General features: G+C 55.4%; 1 protein-coding gene across 1 annotated transcript in view; it reads right to left on the reverse strand.

The window, feature by feature from the left end:
* Window positions 1-140: 140 nt before the first annotated feature.
* The window catches only part of LOC124483616 (CREB-binding protein-like), a 33,285-nt gene continuing 9,643 nt past the window's right edge, over window positions 141-23,782 (reverse strand). Inside the window, 31 exon segments of the mRNA XM_047044134.1 lie at window positions 141-3,509; window positions 3,783-4,064; window positions 4,252-4,413; window positions 4,574-4,741; window positions 5,149-5,314; window positions 5,452-5,565; window positions 5,946-6,092; window positions 8,212-8,362; window positions 9,136-9,203; window positions 9,506-9,583; window positions 9,722-9,778; window positions 10,156-10,236; window positions 13,622-13,710; window positions 13,931-14,170; window positions 14,394-14,512; window positions 14,670-14,850; window positions 15,020-15,211; window positions 15,550-15,748; window positions 15,750-15,847; window positions 15,998-16,180; window positions 16,847-16,968; window positions 17,201-17,263; window positions 17,417-17,558; window positions 17,765-17,882; window positions 18,005-18,142; window positions 18,288-18,378; window positions 18,817-18,892; window positions 18,894-18,977; window positions 18,979-19,049; window positions 21,135-21,248; window positions 22,346-22,598. Of these exon segments, the coding sequence (XP_046900090.1) occupies window positions 1,176-3,509; window positions 3,783-4,064; window positions 4,252-4,413; window positions 4,574-4,741; window positions 5,149-5,314; window positions 5,452-5,565; window positions 5,946-6,092; window positions 8,212-8,362; window positions 9,136-9,203; window positions 9,506-9,583; window positions 9,722-9,778; window positions 10,156-10,236; window positions 13,622-13,710; window positions 13,931-14,170; window positions 14,394-14,512; window positions 14,670-14,850; window positions 15,020-15,211; window positions 15,550-15,748; window positions 15,750-15,847; window positions 15,998-16,180; window positions 16,847-16,968; window positions 17,201-17,263; window positions 17,417-17,558; window positions 17,765-17,882; window positions 18,005-18,142; window positions 18,288-18,378; window positions 18,817-18,892; window positions 18,894-18,977; window positions 18,979-19,049; window positions 21,135-21,248; window positions 22,346-22,598 (6,381 nt within the window). The 3' untranslated portion in view covers window positions 141-1,175.

Below are 23,782 nucleotides of genomic sequence, written 5' to 3' on the forward strand. Positions count from 1 at the left end.
TTGACATTACATCTACGACACCTGTTGTAACTCAAAAGGTTAACGTTGTATTGGGACGTTTAAAAAAAAAAAAATCTCAAACAAATTCGGGCGATTTTTTAATAAAACATGCCAACACAAAATGGACCAGAGTGAATTAGTCTGTTTCACACAGTTTATTTAACAATATGGTATATAAGTACGAAATGGGTCATTTAACCAGTTTGTACAGTGATTTCTTTCATTTCTTTTCTGCATATTTACAGTATTGTCCACCTGCATGATTTACATTAGAGAACAGCTCACCCTCGATTCAAGTTTAATGCAAGAGGAAATAGGATGCACAGAACTCTCTCGAGACACAAACCAGCAGTCTAACAGGAAAATCCCAACACTCACAGGGAACTTCTTCATGAGAAATACTTTAGATTGAAGGAGAAAGAAAAGCAATTCATCTTTCAACATCTGCGAGACCGAAATGCTGCCTCCAAGCCAGTAAACGTAACATTCCGGCATCTGTGAACGGACAAGCTTTGAGTGCGGGTCTTTGTGGACCGGCACCGCACGTATGTTTGGGTTGTGTGAAAGCTGCTAGTTCTATACATGTATCCTTATCACCCATAGACCCCGCAAAAAGGAAAGGACTCTTTCCCAAAGGCATGTCCATTTCAAATATGGTATATTAGAATAAATTAGCCAGGAATGGAGAGGGAGCGAGAGGCGAAATCTGGCAAAAAGTTACCAGACAAATTATTGTACAGTCTTTTCAACACAAAAAATGCTATTCATTTTTGCAAAGGTACAAGGTAAAAAAAAAAAAAGAAAAAACGATTTTGAATAATAAAATGAAACATTTTTTTTGTTTTGAGAAGGTTCATAAAAAAAGGTCCATACCAGAGCATAATGAAAGAAAAACAAAATAAAAACAACAAAAAGACCAGGACAAAACTCTCATGGCTGGTCTGAACCCAAAAAATATATTCTTTGTGTCTTAATAATCCTCTTTAAACAGCAATTATTTAAGTCCCTCCAGGTGTTGGAGGAAATAGCAGTCCCTTGGTTTAAGGGAAACGTTCACAGTCCATGGGCCTCATTTGACTAATTTCTTTGTATTTCTTTTAAACTTTTTTACACCAGTCAGTATAAAAGCTATCAGTGAGAACGCAGAACAAGGCATTTCTTCACGTCGTGAAATGCTACAATCCTTCAACAAACTTCTCTAGTGTGTCTCCCGTGGTGTCGCCCACCATACCCATGTCACTGCTCAGCCCCCCTCGGCTCGGCGTGTTAAGCTGCGGCAGCATGGCGCTCTGCTCCGGAGTGCCCAGGTGTCCCTGCTCCATGGAGCCTTGCATGGGCCCGGCCAGGCCCGGGCGGGGCGAGCCGGCGTGGAGGGCTCCGTGCTGGGGCGAGGGCTGGATGCGGGGCGAGGGGCTGGAATGCGGGGGTGGCTGCGAGGGAGGACAGGGTGACGGCACCGGGGCTGGAGAGCGCACCTGGTTGCCCAGGACGCCGCCCATGCCCTGGCCTGGCAGGTGAGGTCCTCCCTGGGGCTGGCCTTGGAGCATGTGGGGCTGGGGGCTCATGGCGTTGGCCTGGGCCGGGGAGCCCATCTGCTGCTTGAGCAGCTGCTGCTGCTGGAGCATGCGCTGCTGCAGCAGGTTCTGGGACCCGTCCATGCCCATGCCGGGCTGGCCCATCTGGGCTATGGGGCCCCCGTTTCCCTGCATCATCTGCTGCTGCATGCGGAGCTGGGTGTAGGTGGCTCCTCCCTGCTGCTGGGGGAACTGGCCCGGGGGCATGCCTCCTTGCTGCTGCTGCGCCTGCTGCTGCGCCTGCTGCTGCGCCTGCTGCTGTTGCTGCGCCTGCATCTGCTGCATGCGGAGCTGCATCCGGCGGTACAGCTGGGGGTTGCCGTTCATCAGCTGGCCCTGGGGCCCCATGGGGGCCATGCCCTGGGGCCCCATGGGGGCCATGCCCTGGGGCCCCATGGGGGCCATGCCCTGGGGCCCCATGGGGGCCATGCCCTGGGGCCCCGGCTGCTGCGGGGCCTGCTGCTGCTGTGGGGGCATGCCCGCCCTCTGTACCCCCACGCCTGGCTGCATGGCTGCCATGGCCTGCATGCCTGGCTGCGGCCCCAGCATGGCCTGGGGGTTCAGCTGCTGGGGGCTCTGCTGTTGGGGCTGGCTGGCCTGGTACTTTGCTGTCCTCTGCTTGATGAAGGCGGCCATGAGGTGGGGGTTGGACTTGAGGATGTTGAGGACCTGCTGCTGCTGCTGGGGCGAGCTGGGCGACTTGAGGGTCCGCAGCAGGTCCTGCAGGGCGTTGGGCGCGATGTTGCCCGGCATGCGCGGCATGCCCTGCTGCTGGGGCCCCGGCTGCGAGGGGCCCTGCGGGGGCATGGCCCCGGGCATCTGGAGGCCCTGCTGCGGGGGCGGCGGGGGCTGCTGCATCATGGGCCTCTGCATGAGCTGCGCCTGCTGGGAGGCGGGGCCCCCCTGAGCCTGCTGGGGCACCATGGGGCCCTGCTGGGCGGGGACCTGGGGGCCTCCCGGGAGGGGGTTCTGCATCCCCGGCCCCCACTGGCCCTGCTGCATGGCCTGCATCACCTGCGGACCCCGGGGCCCCCCCATCATCTGCATCTGGCCAGGCATGGGCCCCCCCATTCGGGGGTGGTTCATGGGGACCCCGTTCATGGCGTAGTGCTGCTGCTGCTGTTGTTGTTGCTTGGCCTTGGCCACCATCTCGATGTGCATGGCCACCTTGTGGGCCGCCAGGGGCCCCTGCTGCTGCTGCTGGGGGGGCTGGGGCTGCTGCTGGGGGGGCATGTTGGGCAGCGGCGACTGCTGCTGATGGAGGGGGGAAGACTGCGGCCCTGGCTTGCCCTGGGGGCCGGGCGTGGGCGGCTGGCTGCCGCTGCGCCCGTTGTTGGGGAAGCCCGGCGCCATGCCGCCCGCGTTGGGGGGCCCCGGGGGCTGGCTGGGCGGGGGCTGGGGGGTCTGGGGGGTGCCGGGCGGCTGGGCCGAGGTGGGCGTGCCGGGGGCGGCTGAGGTAGGCGGCGAGGGCAGCGGCACCCCTCGGCCCGCCATGGTGGCCATCCTCCGCCGCATCATCTGCGCCTGCTGGAGGCGGTGCTGCAGCTGCTGCTGCCTCAGCTTGTGCTTGATGTTGAGGCAGAAGGGCACGGGGCACTTGTTCTCCTGGCAGTGCTTGGCGTGGTAGCAGCACAGGGCGATCAGCTGCTTGCACACGGGGCAGCCGCCGTTGGTCTTGCGCTTGCAGCCCTTGGTGTGCTGCACCACGCGCTTCATCTTCTGGCACGACGGCAGCGAGCAGTTGGCGTTGCGGCACTGGCAGGCATGGACCAGGGACTGGATGCAGCGCTGGATGCTGAGGCGCCGGCTCTCCTGAGGGGACTTGGACGCCTCGCCGCCCTGGCTGCTGCTGTCGTCGTCCAGGCCCAGGCCCCACTTCACCATCTGGTGCTCGTGGCCCTTGGCGTTGTAGCAGTTGATGCAGAGGTCGAAGTCCTGGAGGAAGGGAGAGGACGGGTTTGTTAACCGCAACCGACAGGCTGTTGTGTCTGTGTGCATCTGTGTGTGTGTGAGAATGTGAAGTGTTTGCTCCCCACATGCCACCAATACCCCTCTCAGCCTCCCCCCCTCAGCCTCCCCCCCTCAGCCTCCCCCCCTCAGCCTCCCCCCCTCAGCCTCTCCCCCTCAGCCTCTCCCTCTCAGCCTCTCCCTCTCAGCCTCTCCCTCTCAGCCTCTCCCTCTCACACTCTCCCTCCCCCTCCTCCTCACCTCGCAGATGGTGCAGTGCCAGCGCGTCTCCACGTGGTGCTTGCACTCGTTGCAGGTGTACACGAAGCGGTCCTGGCCCTGGTTGTGCAGCTCCACCAGCATGCACATGGAGCTCCACTTGCAGCGCCGCAGCGAGCTAAACTCCCAGTGCTTGTCCCGCGCCAGCGTCAGGAAGGCGTCGCGCCCGTCCATCAGGTCGCACGTCAGCAGGGGGTCGGGGTCCATGATGGGGGGCAGGGTGTTGACGCTGGGGCCCGCGTGCAGGTGGATGACGAAGAACACCTGGGGAGGAAGGGAGGGGGAGGGGAAAGAAGAGCGCTTGAGGAAAAAGCTGGAACTCAAAAACCATACAAAACTGGGGGGTGAAGAGCTGTGTGCATGTCAAGTCCAAAACTGTGTCCTGCTACGGCTCAAACCTCTCCCCCTCCCCGCCGCCTCCCTGAGTAGCAGGAGAGCCTCAGGCCCCTACCTCCTTGTGCTTCTCCAGGGTGGCGTACAGCTTCTGGGACAGGTCGTTGGCCACGTTGGGCATCCCCGGCTTCTTCTTACTAGCCCGGCTCACGCTGCTCTTGTTCTTGTTGGTCTTCTTGTTGTTCTTCTTCTTGGCGTTCTTGGTGTCGGCCGGGGTTCCCTGGGGAAGGGGGCAATCGCTCTGTTCAATCATTATGGTATTAAAAAAGTATTCAACTATGTATCAATATATATATATATATCCCTCCCTCCCCCCCTCGTTTCCTGCCTCCCTCCCCCCCTCGTTCCCACCTTCCCTCCCTCGTTCCCTCCCTCCTCACCTCGGGGGTGTCGCAGGAGGCCGTGTGCTCCTCCCTCTTGCGCTCCTCCTCTTCCTGCTCCAGCTCCTTGATGCTCTCCTCCAGCACGTTGGGCCAGAAGTCGCCCTCGAAGTACGGCAGCTCGTTGGCGCTGGTGATGCGGTCGTCCGTCGCCTGCTTGAAGATGTCCTGCACGCACACACACACACACAACCCGTCAATTATTTATTTATGAATACTTTTGTCTACTGTTTAAATACAGTGCTGTGCAAAAGTCCAAAAGTATAAAAGTGCAGTCTTCATTATTTCCTAAAGCATTTTTGCTTTTACTTGTAATTTGTCTTAATTTGTGCCCAAGACTTTTGACCTGTGACTGAGCACAGATGTTGTATTTTGTATGCTTTGTTTTACAGCGACAGATAAGTATGAAAGGATAGGCGGGGGGGAAGGAGAGAGACAGAGACGTGCAGAAAACAACCCGGGCCGGATTCGAACCCAGGTTGCTGCGGTGGTACGCACTCCTCCCCCCCCCCCCCCCCCCCCCCCCTCCCTCTCGGCCACGCAGCCAGACTGCTGGGGTTCCCCTCCGTGCCCACCTTGTAGTCGTGCAGGATCCTCTCAGCAAAGGCCTTGTCCAGCATCTTCTTGTACCACTCCTGCAGTCGTTTGGGCTTGGGGATCTTCTGGTCCATGGGGTGACAGTGGAAGATGTAGTCGTCCCCCTCGCTGGGGGGGCACGCCCAGATGTGACCCATCACGTACCTGGGGGGGGGGGGGGGGGGGGGACGACACATTGTTACCAGGCGTTTGTTTTGATTCTTTTTAGTTCATGACATGTCATTAAATGAAAACGCGCAGTGTCCGTATGTGTGTGTGTGTGCGTGGCTCTGAACACCTACCCCAGTTTCTTGACGTACTCCAGGTAGCCAATCAGGATCTCGTGGTAGACGGCCGTCCTCAAGCCGCGGGGCTTAAAGAAGTGGATACTGTCCAGGTACGATATGTACACCCGCCTGGAGGGGGGGAGAGGGAGGGAGAGAGAGGGGGGAAGAGGGAGGGGAGGGAGAGGTGGTCAGGGTATCTCAGAAACAGCCAGTAGAAATGCAGTATCCTTGTGTGTGTGTGTTGTTTTTGAGGGGGCAGGGCGGAGTCTATGGGTCCTGACTTTTGACAAGAACGTCTCATGTCACGCATCGTGTCTGGATTCATACTGGAACGGACCGCTTGCACAAGACAAGCGTGAGAAAGAGGGCTGCGATCCAATCCGAGCTTCTGCGTTTGGGTCGCGGCCCGCCTTAGGGGGGGGGGGGGGGGGGGGGGGGGCTGAGGGGCGGGGCCTGAGGGGGAAGCGCTGAGGGGCGGGGCCTGAAGGGGCGGGGCCTGAGGGGCCTACCTGGTGTTGGGGAAGGAGCACTCGGAGCCGTACTCCTGGACGTGCATGCCGAAGAAACACACGTCCACGCCGTCAATCTCCTCGAAGGCAAAAAGTGCTTTGGTTCTGTAGGGGAAGCTCTCCATCATCTCCCCAGACTCCACAAACCTGGTGGTGAGGAACACGCGGTCAACACATGGGTCTTCCACACAAATAACACGAACATATAAATGTAGCACCTGTTCATGAGACATCTAATGTACAGCGACTGTTTTTGTATCACCATTGTGTCTGTAATATTTATGTACCATTTGAAAAAGAAAAAAACCCATACATATACATATGTGCAGTACTGTGCAAAGACTTGGGCACAAATTTAAAAAAATGAAATAAAATTAAAGACTAAACCAAAACAAATCTCAGCCCTTTTATACTGCAGTAGAAATGCAGAAGACAAAAAAGCTATACTGAAGATAAGATGGGTGAAAAAAAAATGTGCACAGCACTGTAATTACAAAAAAGGATATACAGTGCCCTCCAAAAGTATTGGAACAGTGAGGCCAATTCCTTTATTTTTGCTGTAGACTGAAAACATTTGGGCTTGACATCAAACGATGAATGTGAAACCAGAGATCAACGTTTCAGCTTTTATTTCCAGGTATTTACATCAGGATCTGATGCACAAATTAGAAAATATCACCTTTTTGTTTGAACCCACCCATTTGTCACGTGAGCAAAAGTATTGGAACATGTGACTGACAGGTGTGTTTTGTTGCCCAGGTGTGTCCTATTACATACATTATTCAATCAATAAATACCACTGAATGTCTACACTCAGGTTCAGATTGGGTAAGATAGGTTTTGTCTATGCAGACTGTATTCAGAGGTGAAAACAACATGAAAACCAGAGCGCTGTCTTTGGGTGAAAAACAAGCAATTGTGAGTCTTAGAGAAGATGGAAAATCAATCAGAGCCATTGCAGAAACATTGGCCATAGCCAGTACAACCATTTGGAATGTCCTGAAGAAGAAGAAAACTACTGGTGTACTAAGTAACAGACGTCGAACAGGTAGACCAAGGAAAACATCAGCAGTTGATGACAGAAACATTGTGAGAGCTGTAAAGAAAGACCCTAAAACAACTGTTAGTGAGATCAGCAACAACCTCCAGATGGCAGGAGTGAAGGTATCACTATCTACTGTTCGCAGAAGACTTCATGAACAAAAGTACAAGGGCTACACCAGAAGATGCAAACCACTCATTAGCAAGAAGAATAGGAAGGCCAGGCTGGAATTTGCCAAAAAGTACAGAGATGAACCTCAAAAATTCTGGGACAAAGTTTTATGGACTGATGAGACAAAATTAACTTTTACCAAAGTGATGGAAAGGCTGAAGTTTGGAGAAAGAAAGGAACTGCTCATGATCCCAAACACACAAGCTCATCTGTGAAACACGGTGGAGGTAATGTCATGGCTTGGGCTTGCATGGCTTCTTCTGGGACGGGCTCATTAATCTTCATTGAGGATGTAACACATGATGGCAGCAGCAAAATGAACTCGGAAGTCTACAGAAACATTTTGTCTGCCAATTTAAGGAAAGATGCAACCAAACTGATTGGCAGAGCCTTCATCATGCAGCAAGATAATGACCCAAAACACACTGCCAAAACAACAAAGGAGTTCATCAGGGGCAAGAAATGGAAGGTATTAGACTGGCCAAGTCAATCTCCAGACTTAAACCCTATAGAGCATGCATTTTACCTGCTTAAGAGGAGACTGAAGGGAGGAACCCCACAAAACAAACAACAACTGAAAGAGGCTGCAGTGAAAGCCTGGGAAAGCATCAAAAAGGAAGAATGCAAAAGTTTGGTGACGTCAATGGGTCACAGACTTGCTGCAGTTATTGAAAGCAAAGGATTTGCAACTAAATATTAAGTCTTATTCACTTAAATATGTTTTAAGTATATCTGTTCCAATACTTTTGATCACATGACAAATGGGTGGATTCAAACAAAATGTGATATTTTCTTAGTTGTGTATCAGATCCTGATGTAAATACCTGGAAATAAAAGCTGAAACGTTGATCTCTGGTCTCACGTTCATTATTTGATGTCAAGCCCAAATGTTTTCAGTCTACAGCAAAAATAAAGGAATTCGCCTCACTGTTCCAATACTTTTGGAGGGCACTGTATATAAAACCTAACAAATGCTATTCTTCATTCTAACTGCTTGCATGTTGACCAACAGAACACGTCAAACACGCGTGTCCCCCCTCCGTGGTGTGTTACCTGGTCCTCATGCCAGGCTTCACCTCCACCGTCTTGTCGGAGCTGGCCACCACCCGCACAAACACCTCCCCCGCCTCCGGGTGGTTCTGCCTCTTCAGGTACTTGTTCACCCGGTCCTCGATGTACATACCCAGCCGTGTGGTCTGCAACCCTGGGGGAAGGGGGAGGGGGTTAGGATGATCATCATGATGTTTCGTTTGTGAGTGTCATCTTAAGGGAGGCTCTGCTAGCTGACGGAGGCTCTGACAGCTGAGGGAGGCTCTGACAGCTGAGGGAGGCTCTGACAGCTGAGGGAGGCTCTGCTAGCTGACTGAGGCTCTGACAGCTGAGGGAGGCTCTGCTAGCTGACTGAGGCTCTGACAGCTGAGGGAGGCTCTGCTAGCTGACTGAGGCTCTGACAGCTGAGGGAGGCTCTGCTAGCTGACTGAGGCTCTGACAGCTGAGGGAGGCTCTTCTAGCTGACTGAGGCTCTGACAGCTGAGGGAGGCTCTGCTAGCTGACTGAGGCTCTGACAGCTGAGGGAGGCTCTGCTAGCTGACTGAGGCTCTGACAGCTGAGGGAGGCTCTGACAACTGAGGGAGGCTCTGCTACATGACGGAGGCTCTGCTAGCTGACGGAGGCTCTGCTAGCTGACTGAGGCTCTGACAGCTGAGGGAGGCTCTGACAGCTGAGGGAGGCTCTGCTACATGACGGAGGCTCTGAATGCTCTGAATGCTGACGGAGGCTCTGAATGCTCTGACAGCTGACGGAGGCTCTGACAGCTGAGGGAGGCTCTGACAGCTGAGGGAGGCTCTGACAGCTGACGGAGGCTCTGAATGCTCTGACAGCTGACGGAGGCTCTGACAGCTGAGGGAGGCTCTGACAGCTGAGGGAGGCTCTGACAGCTGAGGGAGGCTCTGAATGCTGACGGAGGCTCTGACTCACTCTTGGCTGCAAACTTGTTCTCCTTTCTCGCCTTGCCCGACTTCTTCAGACAGTTGTCACAGATGAAGCTGGGGAGAGACCACGGGAGAGACCACGGGAGAGACCACGGGAGAGACCACGGGAGAGACCACAAGAAAACCGTCAAAACCCTTCACCTTAGTCATCTTTCCAAACACATATCCGAGTCGGCTAAATTTAGGATCGCAAGACAGAGGGAGGATGAGGATGAGAGAGAGGAAGAAAGTGAGAGGAAAAAGGAGAGAGGAAAAAAAAGAGAGAGAGGGGGGGAGAAGAAAAGAGCGAGGAGAGAGAGAAAGAAAGAGAAAGAGACAGAGAAGAAGAGAGAGAGAAGAGAGAGGGTGGCACTAACCCCGACGGCCAGATGACATCATAGTGCAGCACGCAGATCTGGTGCATCTTCCTTCCACAGTCCTTACATTCAACAAACCTGGAGGAGGGAGGAGAGGAGGGAGGAAGGGAGGGTCAGAGAGGGAGGGAGGAGGAGAGAGAGCACATCAGCGTTAAGACACCAGGATCTCATCCTGTTCCGCCTCCTCCACCAGGGGGTGGTCATGACGACACTCACGGCTCAGGGTCCAACATGTCGTTCTTCTTCTTCTCAAACTGGTCTTTACAGATCATCCTGGAGGCAGAGAGGACCAGAGGGGGACTTAGTACAGCAGATAACCGGAGCATGAAGCCCACCAAGGGAACAGCAGAACTGGGTCTGATAAGGACTCTAAATATGCTACTTGAAACCATTCAAACACCGAGCTCTGGTGCGTTTTTCGTTTCATTCATATTTGACTTGTTATTCATTCGGAAGACGCTTTTATCAACTTTTAAGACTGTCACCATAACTGGGCCAATGGGGTGCTCCCGGAAAAATGGAAGCCCCACCCACCCACCACTCAGAACCAGGCTGCAACTCCTCACACAACCTCCCCCAGCAGAGCCAGGCTGAAGTAGACAAGTCCAGGTAGTGGCTTGGTTTGTGTGTGTGTGTGTGTGTGTACTCACGTCTGTGGCTGTGCAGGGTCATCGCCCAGGGTGACACTGTTTCCCTGGATCTCGTTGAAGCACTTCTCACAGAAGTGGTACCTGTCGGTGACAAGGACATGTTTGGGTGAACTGCAGCCGGCACACACACTGTAGCAGCAGGTGACAGGAGCAGGGTAGAGGGGACAGGAGCAGGGTAGAGGGGACAGGTAGAGGGGACAGGAGCAGGGTAGAGGGGACAGGAGCAAGGTAGAGGGGACAGGTAGAGGGGACAGGAGCAGGGTAGAGGGGACAGGAGCAAGGTAGAGGGGACAGGTAGAGGGGACAGAAGCAGGGTAGAGGTGACAGGAGCAGGGTAGAGGTGACAGGGGCAGGGTAGAGGTGACAGGGGCAGGGTAGAGGTGACAGGAGCAGGGTAGAGGGGACAGGGTAGAGGGGACAGGAGCAGGGTAGAGGTGACAGGAGCAGGGTAGAGGTGACGGGGCAGGGTAGAGGTGACAGGGGCAGGGTAGAGGTGACAGGAGCAGGGTAGAGGGGACAGGAGCAGGGTAGAGGGGACAGGAGCAGGGTAGAGGTGACAGGAGCAGGGTAGAGGTGACAGGGGCAGGGTAGAGGGGACAGGTAGAGGTGACATGGGCAGGGTAGAGGTGACAGGGGCAGGGTAGAGGTGACAGGAGCAGGGTAGAGGGGACAGGAGCAGGGTAGAGGTGACAGGAGCAGGGTAGAGGGGACAGGAGCAGGGTAGAGGTGACAGGGGCAGGGTAGAGGTGACAGGAGCAGATGACAGGGGCAGGGTAGAGGTGACAGGGGCAGGGTAGAGGGGACAGGAGCAGGGTAGAGGTGACAGGAGCAGGGTAGAGGGGACAGGAGCAGGGTAGAGGTGACAGGGGCAGGGTAGAGGTGACAGGGGCAGGGTAGAGGTGACAGGAGCAGGGTAGAGGTGACAGGAGCAGGGTAGAGGGGACAGGAGCAGGGTAGAGGTGACAGGGGCAGGGTAGAGGTGACAGGAGCAGATGACAGGGGCAGGGTAGAGGTGACAGGGGCAGGGTAGAGGGGACAGGAGCAGGGTAGAGGTGACAGGAGCAGGGTAGAGGGGACAGGAGCAGGGTAGAGGTGACAGGGGCAGGGTAGAGGTGACAGGAGCAGGTGACAGGGGCAGGGTAGAGGGGACAGGGGCAGGGTAGAGGGGACAGGAGCAGGGTAGAGGTGACAGGAGCAGGGTAGAGGGGACAGGAGCAGGGTAGAGGTAACAGCAGGGCTTAACATTAACTTTTTGAGGCACTTGTCATTTGGACAAGTACATTAACATTTCACTTGTCCATGCACAAAAGTCACTTGTACAGGTAAAGTTGCATCATTTTATTAAAAAAAATAAAAAAGTGTGTTGACGTTTCTAGCTGGCTAGCGTCGGTAGCTGCGTACCTAGCAAGCATTAGCAGCATTTGTATCGGTTAAATGTACGTAGTCAAATATCAGCTAATATTCAACTGTAAAGTAGGCTATGCACCTTTTAACAGGGCTGCCAAATCTCACGCATTGGCCGTGAGACACGCATTTTAACCATGTCACACGCTCTCACGCCAAACCTTGCATTTCTCAGGCAACGGCAACCAAGTAGCTCTAGTCCTGCTAACGTTGTAAACAGTAATGGACGAGGCGCACAACCCTATATAAAACGGTGTGTGGGACGCTGAGGTGAAAAGAAACGCAGCGCTTAACGCTGGTTCTGGAAAAGCGTGGCGCTACTGGAGCCACTAATGAGTAAAGTAATACCGAGTTAGGTAGAGCATGCAACTGGCCAACACAGAGCACTACAGGCACCCCCCAGGGCTGTGTGCTCAGCCCTCTCCTGTTCTCCTTGTTCACCCACGACTGTGCGGCTACGCACAGCTCCAACCTCCTCGTTAAGTTTGCTGACAACACAACCATCGTGGGCCTCATCTCTGACAGTGACGAGTCAGCCTACAGAGAGGAGGTTGACACCCTGACATCATGGTGTCAGGACAACAACCTCTCTCTTAACATCAGCAAGACCAAGGAGATGATTGTGGACTTTAGGAGGCGGCAGGAGGAGGAGCATGCACCCCTATTCATCAATGGATCGGAAGTGGAGAAGGTCAGCTGCTTCAAGTTCCTCAGGGTGAACATCAGCAATGACCTCACCTGGTCTGTTCACACGGACAAGGTGGTCAAAACGGCCCGTAAGCGCCTCTTCTTCCTGAGGAGACTGAAGAAGTTTGGTATGGACTCAGTCATCCTTACTAACTTTTACAGATGCACTATAGAAAGCATTCTGACTGGTTGTATAACAGTGTGGTATGGGAGCTGCACAGACCGGGACCGCAAGGCCCTACGAAGTGTGGTCCGTTCTGCTGAGTTCATCATCGGCAGGAAGCTCCCAGCCCTACAGGACACCTACCACACACGTTGCCTTAGGAAAGCCAGCAGGATTCTAAGAGACTGTTCCCACCCATCCTTCAGTCTCTTTACCCCGTTGCCTTCTGGCAGGCGTTACCGCAGCATCCGGTCGCGCACACGCAGACTGGACAACAGTTTCTACCCAAGGGTCATCAGGCTTCTCAATGGACACTGATATGGACATTTTTACTGCACACTAGTCACTTATACACTGTCACTTTCAGCTACTGGTTGCTCTTCAGTAACATTGCACTACTGTACCTCGCCACCAGGCTCCTGTTTGGTCATTGACAAAGTCACTGATCTGTAAATTTGCAAATTTTGTGTATTAGGGTTAGTATAGCGTACTATTTATTGTTATCTGTAATTTAGGAAGTTTTAGTGTTAGGGTTAGTATAGTCGTTTATTTATTGTTATCTGTATATTTAGGAAGTTCACTTATCTAAGCTCAGCATAGATGTAAATTTGTTCTGTGTACTTATATGTTATGTTATGCCAAGTGCTTGCGTTGTCTTGTCTTAAGAATTTCAGTGCCCAGTCTAACCTTGTGTTGCTCTGTGCACCTGACAAATAAAAGACTTGAACTTGAACTTGAACTTGAACACTAGGAATGGAACTTATGTCCTTCCATCCAGACTGATGCATTTACTTTAAAAAGTCTAAAAGATAAATACATATTTTCCAAAGTATCTCCTTGTCTGGAGTGGGGTCACTGACAGCCAGACTGTAACAGCCTGGATAGAACCATGTGGAGCTGCCATGCGTCCTAGCCGAGATGAGGGTTGCAGCAGCCTTCTGTGACCAGAGGGGGGCGCAGTGGCGCTGCTACAGGGTGCCTGGGGGGGGGCACAAGCCCAGGAGCTGGCCGGGGGTCCGGACGGCTGCATGGGCCGCTGTCCTGGCTGTGTCACGGGAGGAAGGGATGGGGGGAAGGGGTCCTTTCTAAGCACATGGTGTTGGTTTATCTATTTCAGCTGTTAAGGGACAGGTCCTCTGTGGCCTCGACTCAACCCTCCCCCCCTCCCCTCCCTCTCCCCTCCCTCCTTCCTTTCCTATCCCCAGGTCTCACCTGTTCTGGTAGCTGTAGTAGGTACCGTCCCTGGAGATGGTGCAGAGCTGTTTGCCGTAGCAGCACAGGGTCTGGGGGGAAAACTCATACTGGGGGTAGGGGGCACACACACGGACACACACACGGACACACACACGGACACACAGACACACACACACAGTTAGAACATATCTAGGATTAGGGGTGTAGGCATGTTTGGCTACTGGCGCATCTAAGCACTCTTATCGGTTCTTCCTACGGCTGAAAATGTACACACACGCCTTCCACACCATCAGCAACCTTCCCTCCTTCCTTCCCTCCCTCCCTCACCTTCCGCCCGCAGCAGTAGCCCAGGCCCTGCATGACGGGGTCGATCTCCTGCTCGAACACCTCGGCCAGCTTGGAGCAGTACTTGTAGACGCGCGACGTCTTGCGGTTGTACAGCCAGGCGTTGTTGAACATGAGCCAGATGTCGTCCACGTACTGCCAGGGCTCCTGGTACTGGCCCGTGTCCAGCTTCCGCTTGATGCTCGACAGGTCCATGGGGGTCTTCACGATGTCAAAGTAGTCCTGGTGGGGGGAGGGGGGACGATGAACACGGCGAAAGAGGAAATGATCCCCCCCACACGTCTGAAGGGTCCAGGAATGCCAACGCACGGCGGCTCACGTGCGTGTCGATCTATGTCATGCCGCGCCCGCGGGGACGGAAGCGTGCGTCGGTGCACATGGGTATCTATGTGTGTGTGTCGAAGCCTGTGTGTGTGTGTGTGTGTGTGTGCGTGCTTCGCCTCACCGGGATGCCCAGCAGCATGGGGTCCACCGGCTGTCTGAAGGGCAGAGACTCGGGGTCCTGGCGGTACAGAGCCTCCAGGGTGGGCATGAGGGCCTGCCGCAGCTCCTCGGGCTTGAAGACTGGAGGAGAGGAGGGGAGGTGGGGCAGGGGAGGAGAGACAGGCTGGAGGTTAGACAGGCTGGAGGTTAGACACGAGCACAGAGAACCGGGCCTCTGCCTTGATGGGACACTCCCAGGTGTGAGTGTGTGTACGTGTGTGTGTGTGTGTCGTCTCACTCTTCTTGCGGTTCTGGGTGGGGGAGGTGGAGGCCACTGTGCCGTTGGCCCCGCCCTCGTCCTCCTCTTTGGGTTCAGTCTTCACGCCGGGCTTCCTGTCCTCCACGTCCATCGGCTCCTGCTTTGGTTCCAGCCTGTCCGGCTCCTCCTTCTTCACAGACAGGGGTTTGGTATCTTCATCCTGTGTGTGTGTGTGTGTGTGTGTGTGTGTGTGGGGGGGGGGGGGTTAGAGAAGGGCCCAGTTTAGTAGGAGTATTGTTGCTGTTTAAATCATGACTTAATACCAATCCTATCTATTCCATCTATCGAAATACTTTCTTGACTTTTCGCCGTAAACGCCACGCCCTTACCTCCATTTTGAAGTCAGCCTGCTTCTTCCCCGAGCCGCTGCTGCCGCCGCGCTCCTCCTCTTCCTCCTCCTCGTCCTCCTCCTTCAGCTGCTCATCCTTGACCCCGGGCAGGGCCTGCTGGGAGTGGACCTCCGCCACGGAGCCCGGGGTGGGCACGCGGTGCTCCACGCTGGCCACCGGCCCCTGGGACAGCTGGGGGGGGGAGGGGGGAGGAGGGAGGGAGTGGAGGGAGAGAGGAGGTGGAGGGCAGGGTGAAGGGAGGGAAAGAGGAGAGAGGGAGAGAGAGATATTAGGCGCACGGTCGTATCAGAAAGCTGGAGGCGGGAGAGAACCCGGAAAATCCGTCTAACTTGAAAAACCGTCTTGTTTCAGGACCCGGACACTCTAAATCACTTTCAAATGGGAAATGCGAGTAGTGTCTGTGAATGGAACCAGGTGTGGGCTGGGTTATGGGAAGGCAGGGGGGAGGGGGAGGAGGAGAAGGAGAGGGAGGGGGGGGGGGGAGAAGGAGAGGGGGGGAGGTGTCTCACCGGCGTCCTGGGGAGCTGAGGCAGGCTCTGCCCCGCCTGGGGCTCCGCCTGGGGCTGCAGGGGCGTGTGCGGCCGGGAGGGGGCGGGGGGAGGCGTGCCCAGGGCGGAGGCGGAGCCGTGGGTGGGGGTGGAGCCGGGCCCGCAGCCGGCGGGGGTGGAGGGCTGGGCCTGGGGGGGCGCGGGCGGGGCGTGGTGCTGCAGGGCGGAGGCTGGCGGCGGCGGGGGTGGCGCGGAGGGGGGGCGGGGCCATCTGGGGACCCAGGGAGCTGAGCGCGTTCAGGGGGAGGCTAGAGTTCTGCTGCAGGGGGAGGGGAGGAGGGGGGGCACAGGACACGATTGGCTCTCTCAGACATGAACACACACAAAAGCACAGATAGCGTCCTCGGGGGGAGTGAACCCCCGCGCAGACGACATCCGGGGTTCGACTGGGCAGGCCCCGCCTCCTCACCTGAGTGACAGCGGCCTGGGCCGACGGCTGGCCGGGATTGATGTTCATGCCCCCGCCCCCCGCGGGGGGGAACTGGCTCTGGGGCAGGAACTGGCCCTGGTTGGCTGTCTGGCCCACCATGCTGTTGGGGTGAGCCCCCATCATGCCTTGGGACTGGGGCATCCTGGAGGGGGACATGCCCATCTGGGGGGACGGGGGAGAGGACAAAAGAGAGAGGGGTGGGGGAATACATAAATGACAGGATACGAAAACTTCTAATGCTGAGAGGGTTAGGAGGGAGGTGGAGGGAGGATGAGAGAGAGAGAGATGGAGGGAGGATGAGAGAGAGAGGATGAGAGAGAGAGGTGGAGGGAGGGAGGATGAGAGAGGGAGAAAGAGAGAGAGAGAGGTGGAGGGAGGATGAGTGAGAGAGAGAGAGAGAGAGAGAGGTGGAGGGAGGATGAGAGAGAGAGAGAGAGAGAGAGAGAGAGAGAGAGAGAGAGAGAGAGAGAGAGAGAGAGGTGGAGGGAGGATGAGAGAGAGAGGTGGAGGGAGGATGAGAGAGAGAGAGAGAGAGAGAGAGAGAGAGAGAGAGAGAGGTGGAGGGAGAATGAGAGAGAGAGAGAGAGAGAGAGAGAGAGAGAGAGAGAGAGAGAGAGAGAGAGAGAGAGAGAGAGAGAGAGAGAGAGAGAGAGAGAGAGAGAGAGGGAGGATGAGAGAGAGAGAGGGAGGATGAGAGAGAGAGGTGGAGGGAGGATGAGTGAGAGAGAGAGAGAGAGAGAGAGAGAGGTGGAGGGAGGATGAGAGAGAGAGAGAGAGGTGGAGGGAGGATGAGAGCGAGAGCGAGAGAGAGGAGGGAGGAGGTCTCACCGCTGGGACTGAGCCCATGCTGATCTGCTGGGGGTGGGTCATGGGGGAGGCGGCCCGCGCCCCCATGGGTGTCTGGGACATCTGCACGCTCTGCATGGCCATGGGGCTGAACTGATTCAGTCCTGTGGGACACACACACACACATTCAGCAGTGGGTTAACACCACTCGGGGAATAGAGGTGTGGGCGGGGTGGCGTAATTAAATCTCCCCTGCAGCGCATAATCAACTTAGTTGAAACAAACCTAGGGCCCCCCCCACCCCCTCTACCCCTCTCCCGCCCGCCTGTTGGAGTCACAGTGCGTGTCTGGGGACATGTGGGGACATGTGTGTGTTTCAGAAAGGGGGGGGTTTACCTTGGGACACCTGCATGCGGTTCATGAGCTGATTTGGCACATTGGGCATAGGCACCGGTCCATCTGAGAGATAGAGAGAGAGGGAGAGTTAGTCAAACGGGGCCTTTCAGCAAGTGGACAGGGCGTCCTCTGGTGTCCAACAGCAGGGCGAGCTAGGGGCAGGTTGTGATAGGCCAGAGTGAGCTGGGGGGGAGAGGGGGGGTGGCGGGCTCTTACTGGTCGGCCGTGGGCCCTGATTGGGGCCCATGGCGTTGGGCTGGGCCATGCCAGGCTGCTTCTGCAGCCGAGACCTCCTCTTCTCCTCCAGCTCCTTCTGGATCTTGTAGATCTTCTCAGCCAGGAAGTGGTAGTACTCGTCCTGGAATGGGCACATGGGAGAACATGCGTTTGTTTAGTTGTTTTTTTTCTTCGGGGGGTTACAACCTTAACCGTTTCCCGTGCCGAAAAGCACCGTCGAGTGAATTGATATCCGCGGTCTGATGGCATGACGCCTCTCTTGGGGTATGGCGACGTTCTAATATGTGTCGTGTGTGTGTGTGTGTGTGTGTGCGGGCGGTCCCCTACCCTGCTGTTGGCTGACTCGTACATGTCCCCCTCCACCTTCCGGGCGTAGGCCACCAGGTTCTCCATCCTCCTGTCCTTCAGCGCGGCCGGGTCCGGGGTGGGGAAGATGGCTTGTACTCTGGGAGGGAAACGAGAACAGGAGGGGAGGGGGGGGGGGGGGAACGTCAGGCGGGCCATGGGAGAGGGTCACGGTGGGGGGGGGGGGGGGGGGGGTAGAGGACAGGGGGGGGGCGTACTCACAGCTTGTGCACCAGGTGAGTGCGGAGGTCCTGAGTGACGTGCTCGTGCCACGCCTTCCTCACCCCGGAGGAGGACAGGGGCGTGGCCGCCGGCAGGGTCCCCATGCTGCCCGGCACCGACCCGTCTGGCATCAGCTGACTGTGGGGGCGAGAGAGAGGGAGAGGAGAGGGGAGAGAGAGGGGGGGAGGGAGAGAGAGGAAGATTCTGGTGAGTGAGGACGCTGAGAGATCCTCTGACAGGACGTGCAGGGGCTGGAGGGCCCTCTGGGGGCTGGAGGACTCACTTGTTGAGGGACGAGGGGAGGGAGTCTGAGTGCATGCTGCCCTGCTCCGACGACACGCCCATCCCTCCTGGCATGCTCATCTGGCTGGTGCCTGAGAGAGAGAGAGAGAGACACAGAGAGAGAGAGAGAGACACAGAGAGAGAGAGACACAGAGAGAGAGAGAGACACAGAGAGACATAGAGAGAGAGACATAGAGAGAGTTACAGAGACAGAGGGACCGAGACAGAGAGAGGGAGACAGAGAGAGAGACAGACAGAGAGAGTTACAGAGACAGAGAGTTACAGAGACAATGAGAGAGACAGAGAGAGACAGACAGAGAGAGAGACAGAAAGAGTTACAGAGACAGAGAGAGAGAGAGAGAGAGAGAGAGAGAGAGAGAGAGAGAGAGAGAGAGACGAGGGGTTTGAGAAAGAGGTCGAAGTGTGTGTGTGTTGAGAGCGTGAGTGTGGTACCTAGTGCGTTGAGTTTGAGTGTGTGTGTGTGTAGGCTGTGTGTGTGTGTGTGTGTGCACAGTACGTGAGCGTGGTACCTAGTGCGTTGAGGGAGCGCAGCTGCTGGTGCTGGGGGCCCTGGGGCCCCCCCTGGGAGTTCTGCTGCCCGGGGGGACTGGTTCCCGTAGGGCAGGCCCAGCGCTGCGTAGGCCCTCTGCATGGAGCTGGGGTCGATGTGGCTGGTGCTGGTGATGGAGGGGGGCGCTGGGTGGAGCCGAGCCCACCGCAGTGAGGGAGGCCTGCAGGCTGGAGCCTGGGGAGCCCAGCATGGCTGCAGGGAGACAGGGAGACAGGGAGGGAGACAGGGAGGGGGAGAGAGAGGGAGGGAGGGGAGACAGGGAGGGAGACAGGGAGGGGGAGAGAGAGGGGGGGAGGGAGGGAGACAGGGAGGGAGACAGGGAGGGGGAGAGAGAGGGGGGGGAGGGAGGGAGACAGGGAGGGAGACAGGGAGGGGGAGAGAGAGGGAGGTAGGGAGGGAGACAGGGAGGGAGACAGGGAGGGAGGGGGAGAGGGGGAGGGGGGGGGAGGGAGGGAGGGAGGGAGGGAGGGAGGGAGGGAGGGAGGGAGGGAGGGAGGGAGAAAAGGTTTACCTTCCTGTTCATCTGTATTGGATGATAAAACAACATCCTGAAACATTGCAACTAACTAGAAAAATAAAAAGAGAATAATCCTAACATTATAAAATATGCATTTCTATATTTATTTTTGTGACTAAATACGTATTTGACGTTTCAATCCACATGTGCAGGTATGTGGGGGTTCCCTGGTCTCCAGGCCTCAGGGCTGAGCACTGACAGCAGGAGCATGCTGCCTCTGCAGGGGCATTTAAACCAGTCACGGGGCCTCCGGCCAATCAGAGCGCAGCCTCTGAGAGCGGGCCCCTCCCCCCTGCCCGGGTGTCGGGTTACCAGGCCCCAGCGATCCACAGGAATCCACTCGGACGCGACGGCTTTTCGCAGCCAGCGAGCCGGTACAGAGCCGGGCTGGGAGGAGGGAGAGCCGCCTGCAGGTGGCGCCACTGAACACCAAACACAGCCACACTGGCCTGTCCTGTCTGTCACTGTGTTTATCTTCTGTCACTGTGTCTATCTATCATCCATCACTGTGTAGTCCTTGTCACTAGTCCTGTCTACCTGATGGTCACTAGTCCTGTCTACCTGCTGGTCACTAGTCCTGTCTACCTGATGGTCACTAGTCCTGTCTACCTGCTGGTCACTAGTCCTGTCTACCTGCTGGCCACTAGTCCTGTCTACCTGCTGGTCACTAGTCCTGTCTACCTGCTGGTCACTAGTCCTGTCTACCTGCTGGTCACTAGTCCTGTCTACCTGCTGGTCACTAGTCCTGTCTACCTGCTGGCCACTAGTCCTGTCTACCTGCTGGTCACTAGTCCTGTCTACTTGCTGGTCACTAGTCCTGTCTACCTGCTGGTCACTAGTCCTCTCTCCCTGCTGGTCACTAGTCCTGTCTACCTGTTGGTCACTAGTCCTGTCTACCTGCTGGCCACTAGTCCTGTCTACCTGCTGGCCACTAGTCCTGTCTACCTGCTGGTCACTAGTCCTGTCTACTTGCTGGTCACTAGTCCTGTCTACCTGCTGGTCACTAGTCCTCTCTCCCTGCTGGTCACTAGTCCTGTCTACCTGTTGGTCACTAGTCCTGTCTACTTGCTGGTCACTAGTCCTGTCTCCCTGCTGGTCACTAGTCCTCTCTCCCTGCTGGTCACTAGTCCTGTCTACCTGTTGGTCACTAGTCCTGTCTACCTGCTGGTCACTAGTCCTGTCTACCTGCTGGTCACTAGTCCTGTCTACTTGCTGGTCACTAGTCCTGTCTACTTGCTGGTCACTAGTCCTGTCTCCCTGCTGGTCATTAGTCCTGTCTACCTGCTGGTCACTAGTCCTGTCTACCTGTTGGTCACTAGTCCTGTCTACCTGCTGGTCACTAGTCCTGTCTCCCTGCTGGTCACTAGTCCTGTCTCCCTGCTGGTCACTAGTCCTGTCTACCTGCTGGTCACTAGTCCCGTCTCCCTGCTGGTCACTAGTCCTGTCTACCTGCTGGTCACTAGTCCTGTTTACCTGCTGGTCACTAGTCCCGTCTCCCTGCTGGTCACTAGTCCTGTCTACTTGCTGGTCACTAGTCCTGTCTACCTGCTGGCCACTAGTCCTGTCTACCTGCTGGTCACTAGTCCCGTCTCCCTGCTGGTCACTAGTCCTGTCTACTTGCTGGTCACTAGTCCTGTCTACCTGCTGGTCACTAGTCCTGTCTCCCTGCTGGTCACTAGTCCTCTCTCCCTGCTGGTGTAGTATGGTTGTTACCCATGGTAACGTAGCTGGACTGAGCATGCTCAGTCAGGGTTACTCACGCTGCTGGGTCCTCTTGTCGCTGGCGTTCTTCAGCGGCAGGCAGACGGGACAGTCGTGCCGCGTGCAGTTCTTCCAGTGGGAGATGATCTGTCTGGACGAGGCACAGTGGGCCACTGCAGAGAGAGAGGAAGAGGGAGGAAATATTCAGTGCTTCATTGGGGTTGTGTGAAGCCGAGAGTCATTGGGGTTGTGTGAAGCGCATTCAAGTCTGAGTGGAAGTGAACTAATCAAGGTAATAAGGACTTCAAAAGCCTGATAATCAGATGGTAGACGTCACGGAGTAACAGGGATCAAACTCCACGAGACAAGTGAAACGTGTTTTATCCCCAACCCGAGGAGGGATACCGTATTTCTTCTGTGAAAAATGGATTTATCTGAAAGGACACGGCCACACCAAATGTATTAAAATACCCACTTAGCACGGCCCTTGAGAATACAAGAAGAAAAACTGCACTTAGGTGAAGGGCGACCGAACAAGTCTGGTTGCTAGGTGTAACTCCTCCAGCCATTGGCCTCCCCCATTCCCCCTGGGGCCCATCAGCAATATTGAGGACAGGGGTCAGAGGTCGGGGCCCTACCACTACCACCCCCCCCAGACATGCTGAGCCCTCCCTGGAGCCGCCGGCCCAGAGGCCCCACCCACCGAGACGAGAGCAGCTCCACTGTTTACACTGGGCCTAAGCACCCAGACAGGCTTTTAAAACAAGTCACGGATTTATGTTTGCTGGCGTCTTGCACCATTGAGAGAACTTAACAGTCCTAGAGTGGGAGGAGGAGACGGGGGAGGGGAGGAGGGGGGGGGGTCCAGGAGGGGAACAGCCAGCGGCTGATGTTGCCTGCTGTCGTTCCAGCACATTATGAAATCTGAGCATCCGTACAGTTTAGGTAAACGGTTCAACTTTGTGAGGTGTTCTGAGTGTAACTACAGACAAAAGTGCTGGTTTAAGAAGGCCCAGTTTCATTTCATCTTCCCTCAGAGACTTTTTTGTTTCTATTTTTCACTACAAAAGGGCTTGCGAAAAGGTTTAAGGACTACAAGGGACACAGTTCAACATGTCTAGAGGGCCACAGAACCATCTGAGGCCCAACACGCAGCGCAACAAGAACATGCATGATCCTATGATTCTATCTATACGGGCAGAAATGTCTGTCTATTCCACTCAGGGGCAAGACTAGCTCAAAAATATGTGTCCCCCCCCCCCCAACTCACCCTGGCAGGACTTGCCGGCCTGGCAGTGGGTCATGTGGTTGAGGACGTTCTTCATGGTGCGACAGTGGGGCAGGGCGCAGGCCCGCACCTCCCCGTTGGCCTGCTCCCGCCGCTGGCACTTGTGGGCGTGGAGGAGCAGCACCAGCTGCTGCTGGATCAGCTTGCGCTTCTCCGGGTCGGCCGTGGGGCCCGCGGCCACGCCCGCCCCGCCGGGCACCATGCCCACCGCCGATGCCTGCTGCTGCATCTGGGCCTGGGGAGACACCGGGGGGGGGGGGGGGGGGGGGGGGGGGGGAGAGATAGAGTTAGAGGAGAGATGGATGATTTTCTGGGTTGGTTCTCTTGGGCTAACAGGTGCCATCGATGCTGCCCAGTAAGAGTGTGAGCGAGTGAGAGACAGAGAGAGACATGAGGGTGACGGTGCAGTCTGCATAGAAAGAGGGCGATTGAGTGAGAGAAACAGAGAGAGGGTAGTAAGTTGAGGTGTGGAGTGGTTGGGGGGGGTGCATAAAATACAGCAGGGAATCCGCCAGATATTTCTTGTAATTTTTTTTATCGCTTAACCAATAGAAGAAGAACGAGGCCTGGTAAGCACAACTGCAGGCAGTTTTTGCAAATTATTCCCTGAACATTTTGCGAAAAATAAGAGCCAGCAAAACTATTTCCCGGCTTGATTTACTGTGTTTCCTGTCCCTGAAAAAAATAAATAAATAAATAAAAAGGTTTTGCATGCAGCCTGACTGTTTGTTTGTTTAGTGCCTTGAAAGAGTTACTCTCCTGCCACCCCTCCCTCTCTTTTCCACGACTTCTTTGCTCTCCCCCATCTCCTCCTTCACCTCGCTCTGCCTCTCTCTCTCTCTCTCTCTGTGTGTGAAACTATGCTAATGGTTCAGCAGTATCTGGAGGCCTCATGACGAATGCTTCTCCCCTCTGGTTCATTTTTCATCCGCGGGCCCCAACGGACAGACCGAGAGGAACCCTAAATAATTGTTCCCGAATACCTTGGCAAGTGGACCGGTCCACGAGAACGCATCTGTTGACTTCAGTTGGCCCTTGTGGGGCTCGTCCCATTTCTAGTGTTGGCGAGTAGTGATGCTCGTTATGAAAAAAGATTTTGAACGCTAACTGACGATCATTAACGACTACTAACTTTGAACCGACAGGATTATAAATGTAGAATGGATGATTGTCTGACCAATACAACAAATGTTAGTTTCCCCCTACAAAGCGATTGCTTTTTAAATAAACAACAGAGCAAAAACTGCTCTGCAAAACAATTACCCCATTGAAGCCGAGAGAGCTGGCTGCATGATTGGCGGCTCTAACAACACAAATGTACAGTTAGTTATTTTGCTGCTGCTTAATAAAGAAAACGCGATTGTCACTTTTTTGGGAAGATGAAAAGTTGCTAAATCTAGCAGCTTTGTTGCTAAATTA

Source organism: Hypomesus transpacificus, chromosome 21 (assembly GCF_021917145.1).
Source record: "Hypomesus transpacificus isolate Combined female chromosome 21, fHypTra1, whole genome shotgun sequence".
NCBI lineage: Eukaryota > Metazoa > Chordata > Actinopteri > Osmeriformes > Osmeridae > Hypomesus > Hypomesus transpacificus.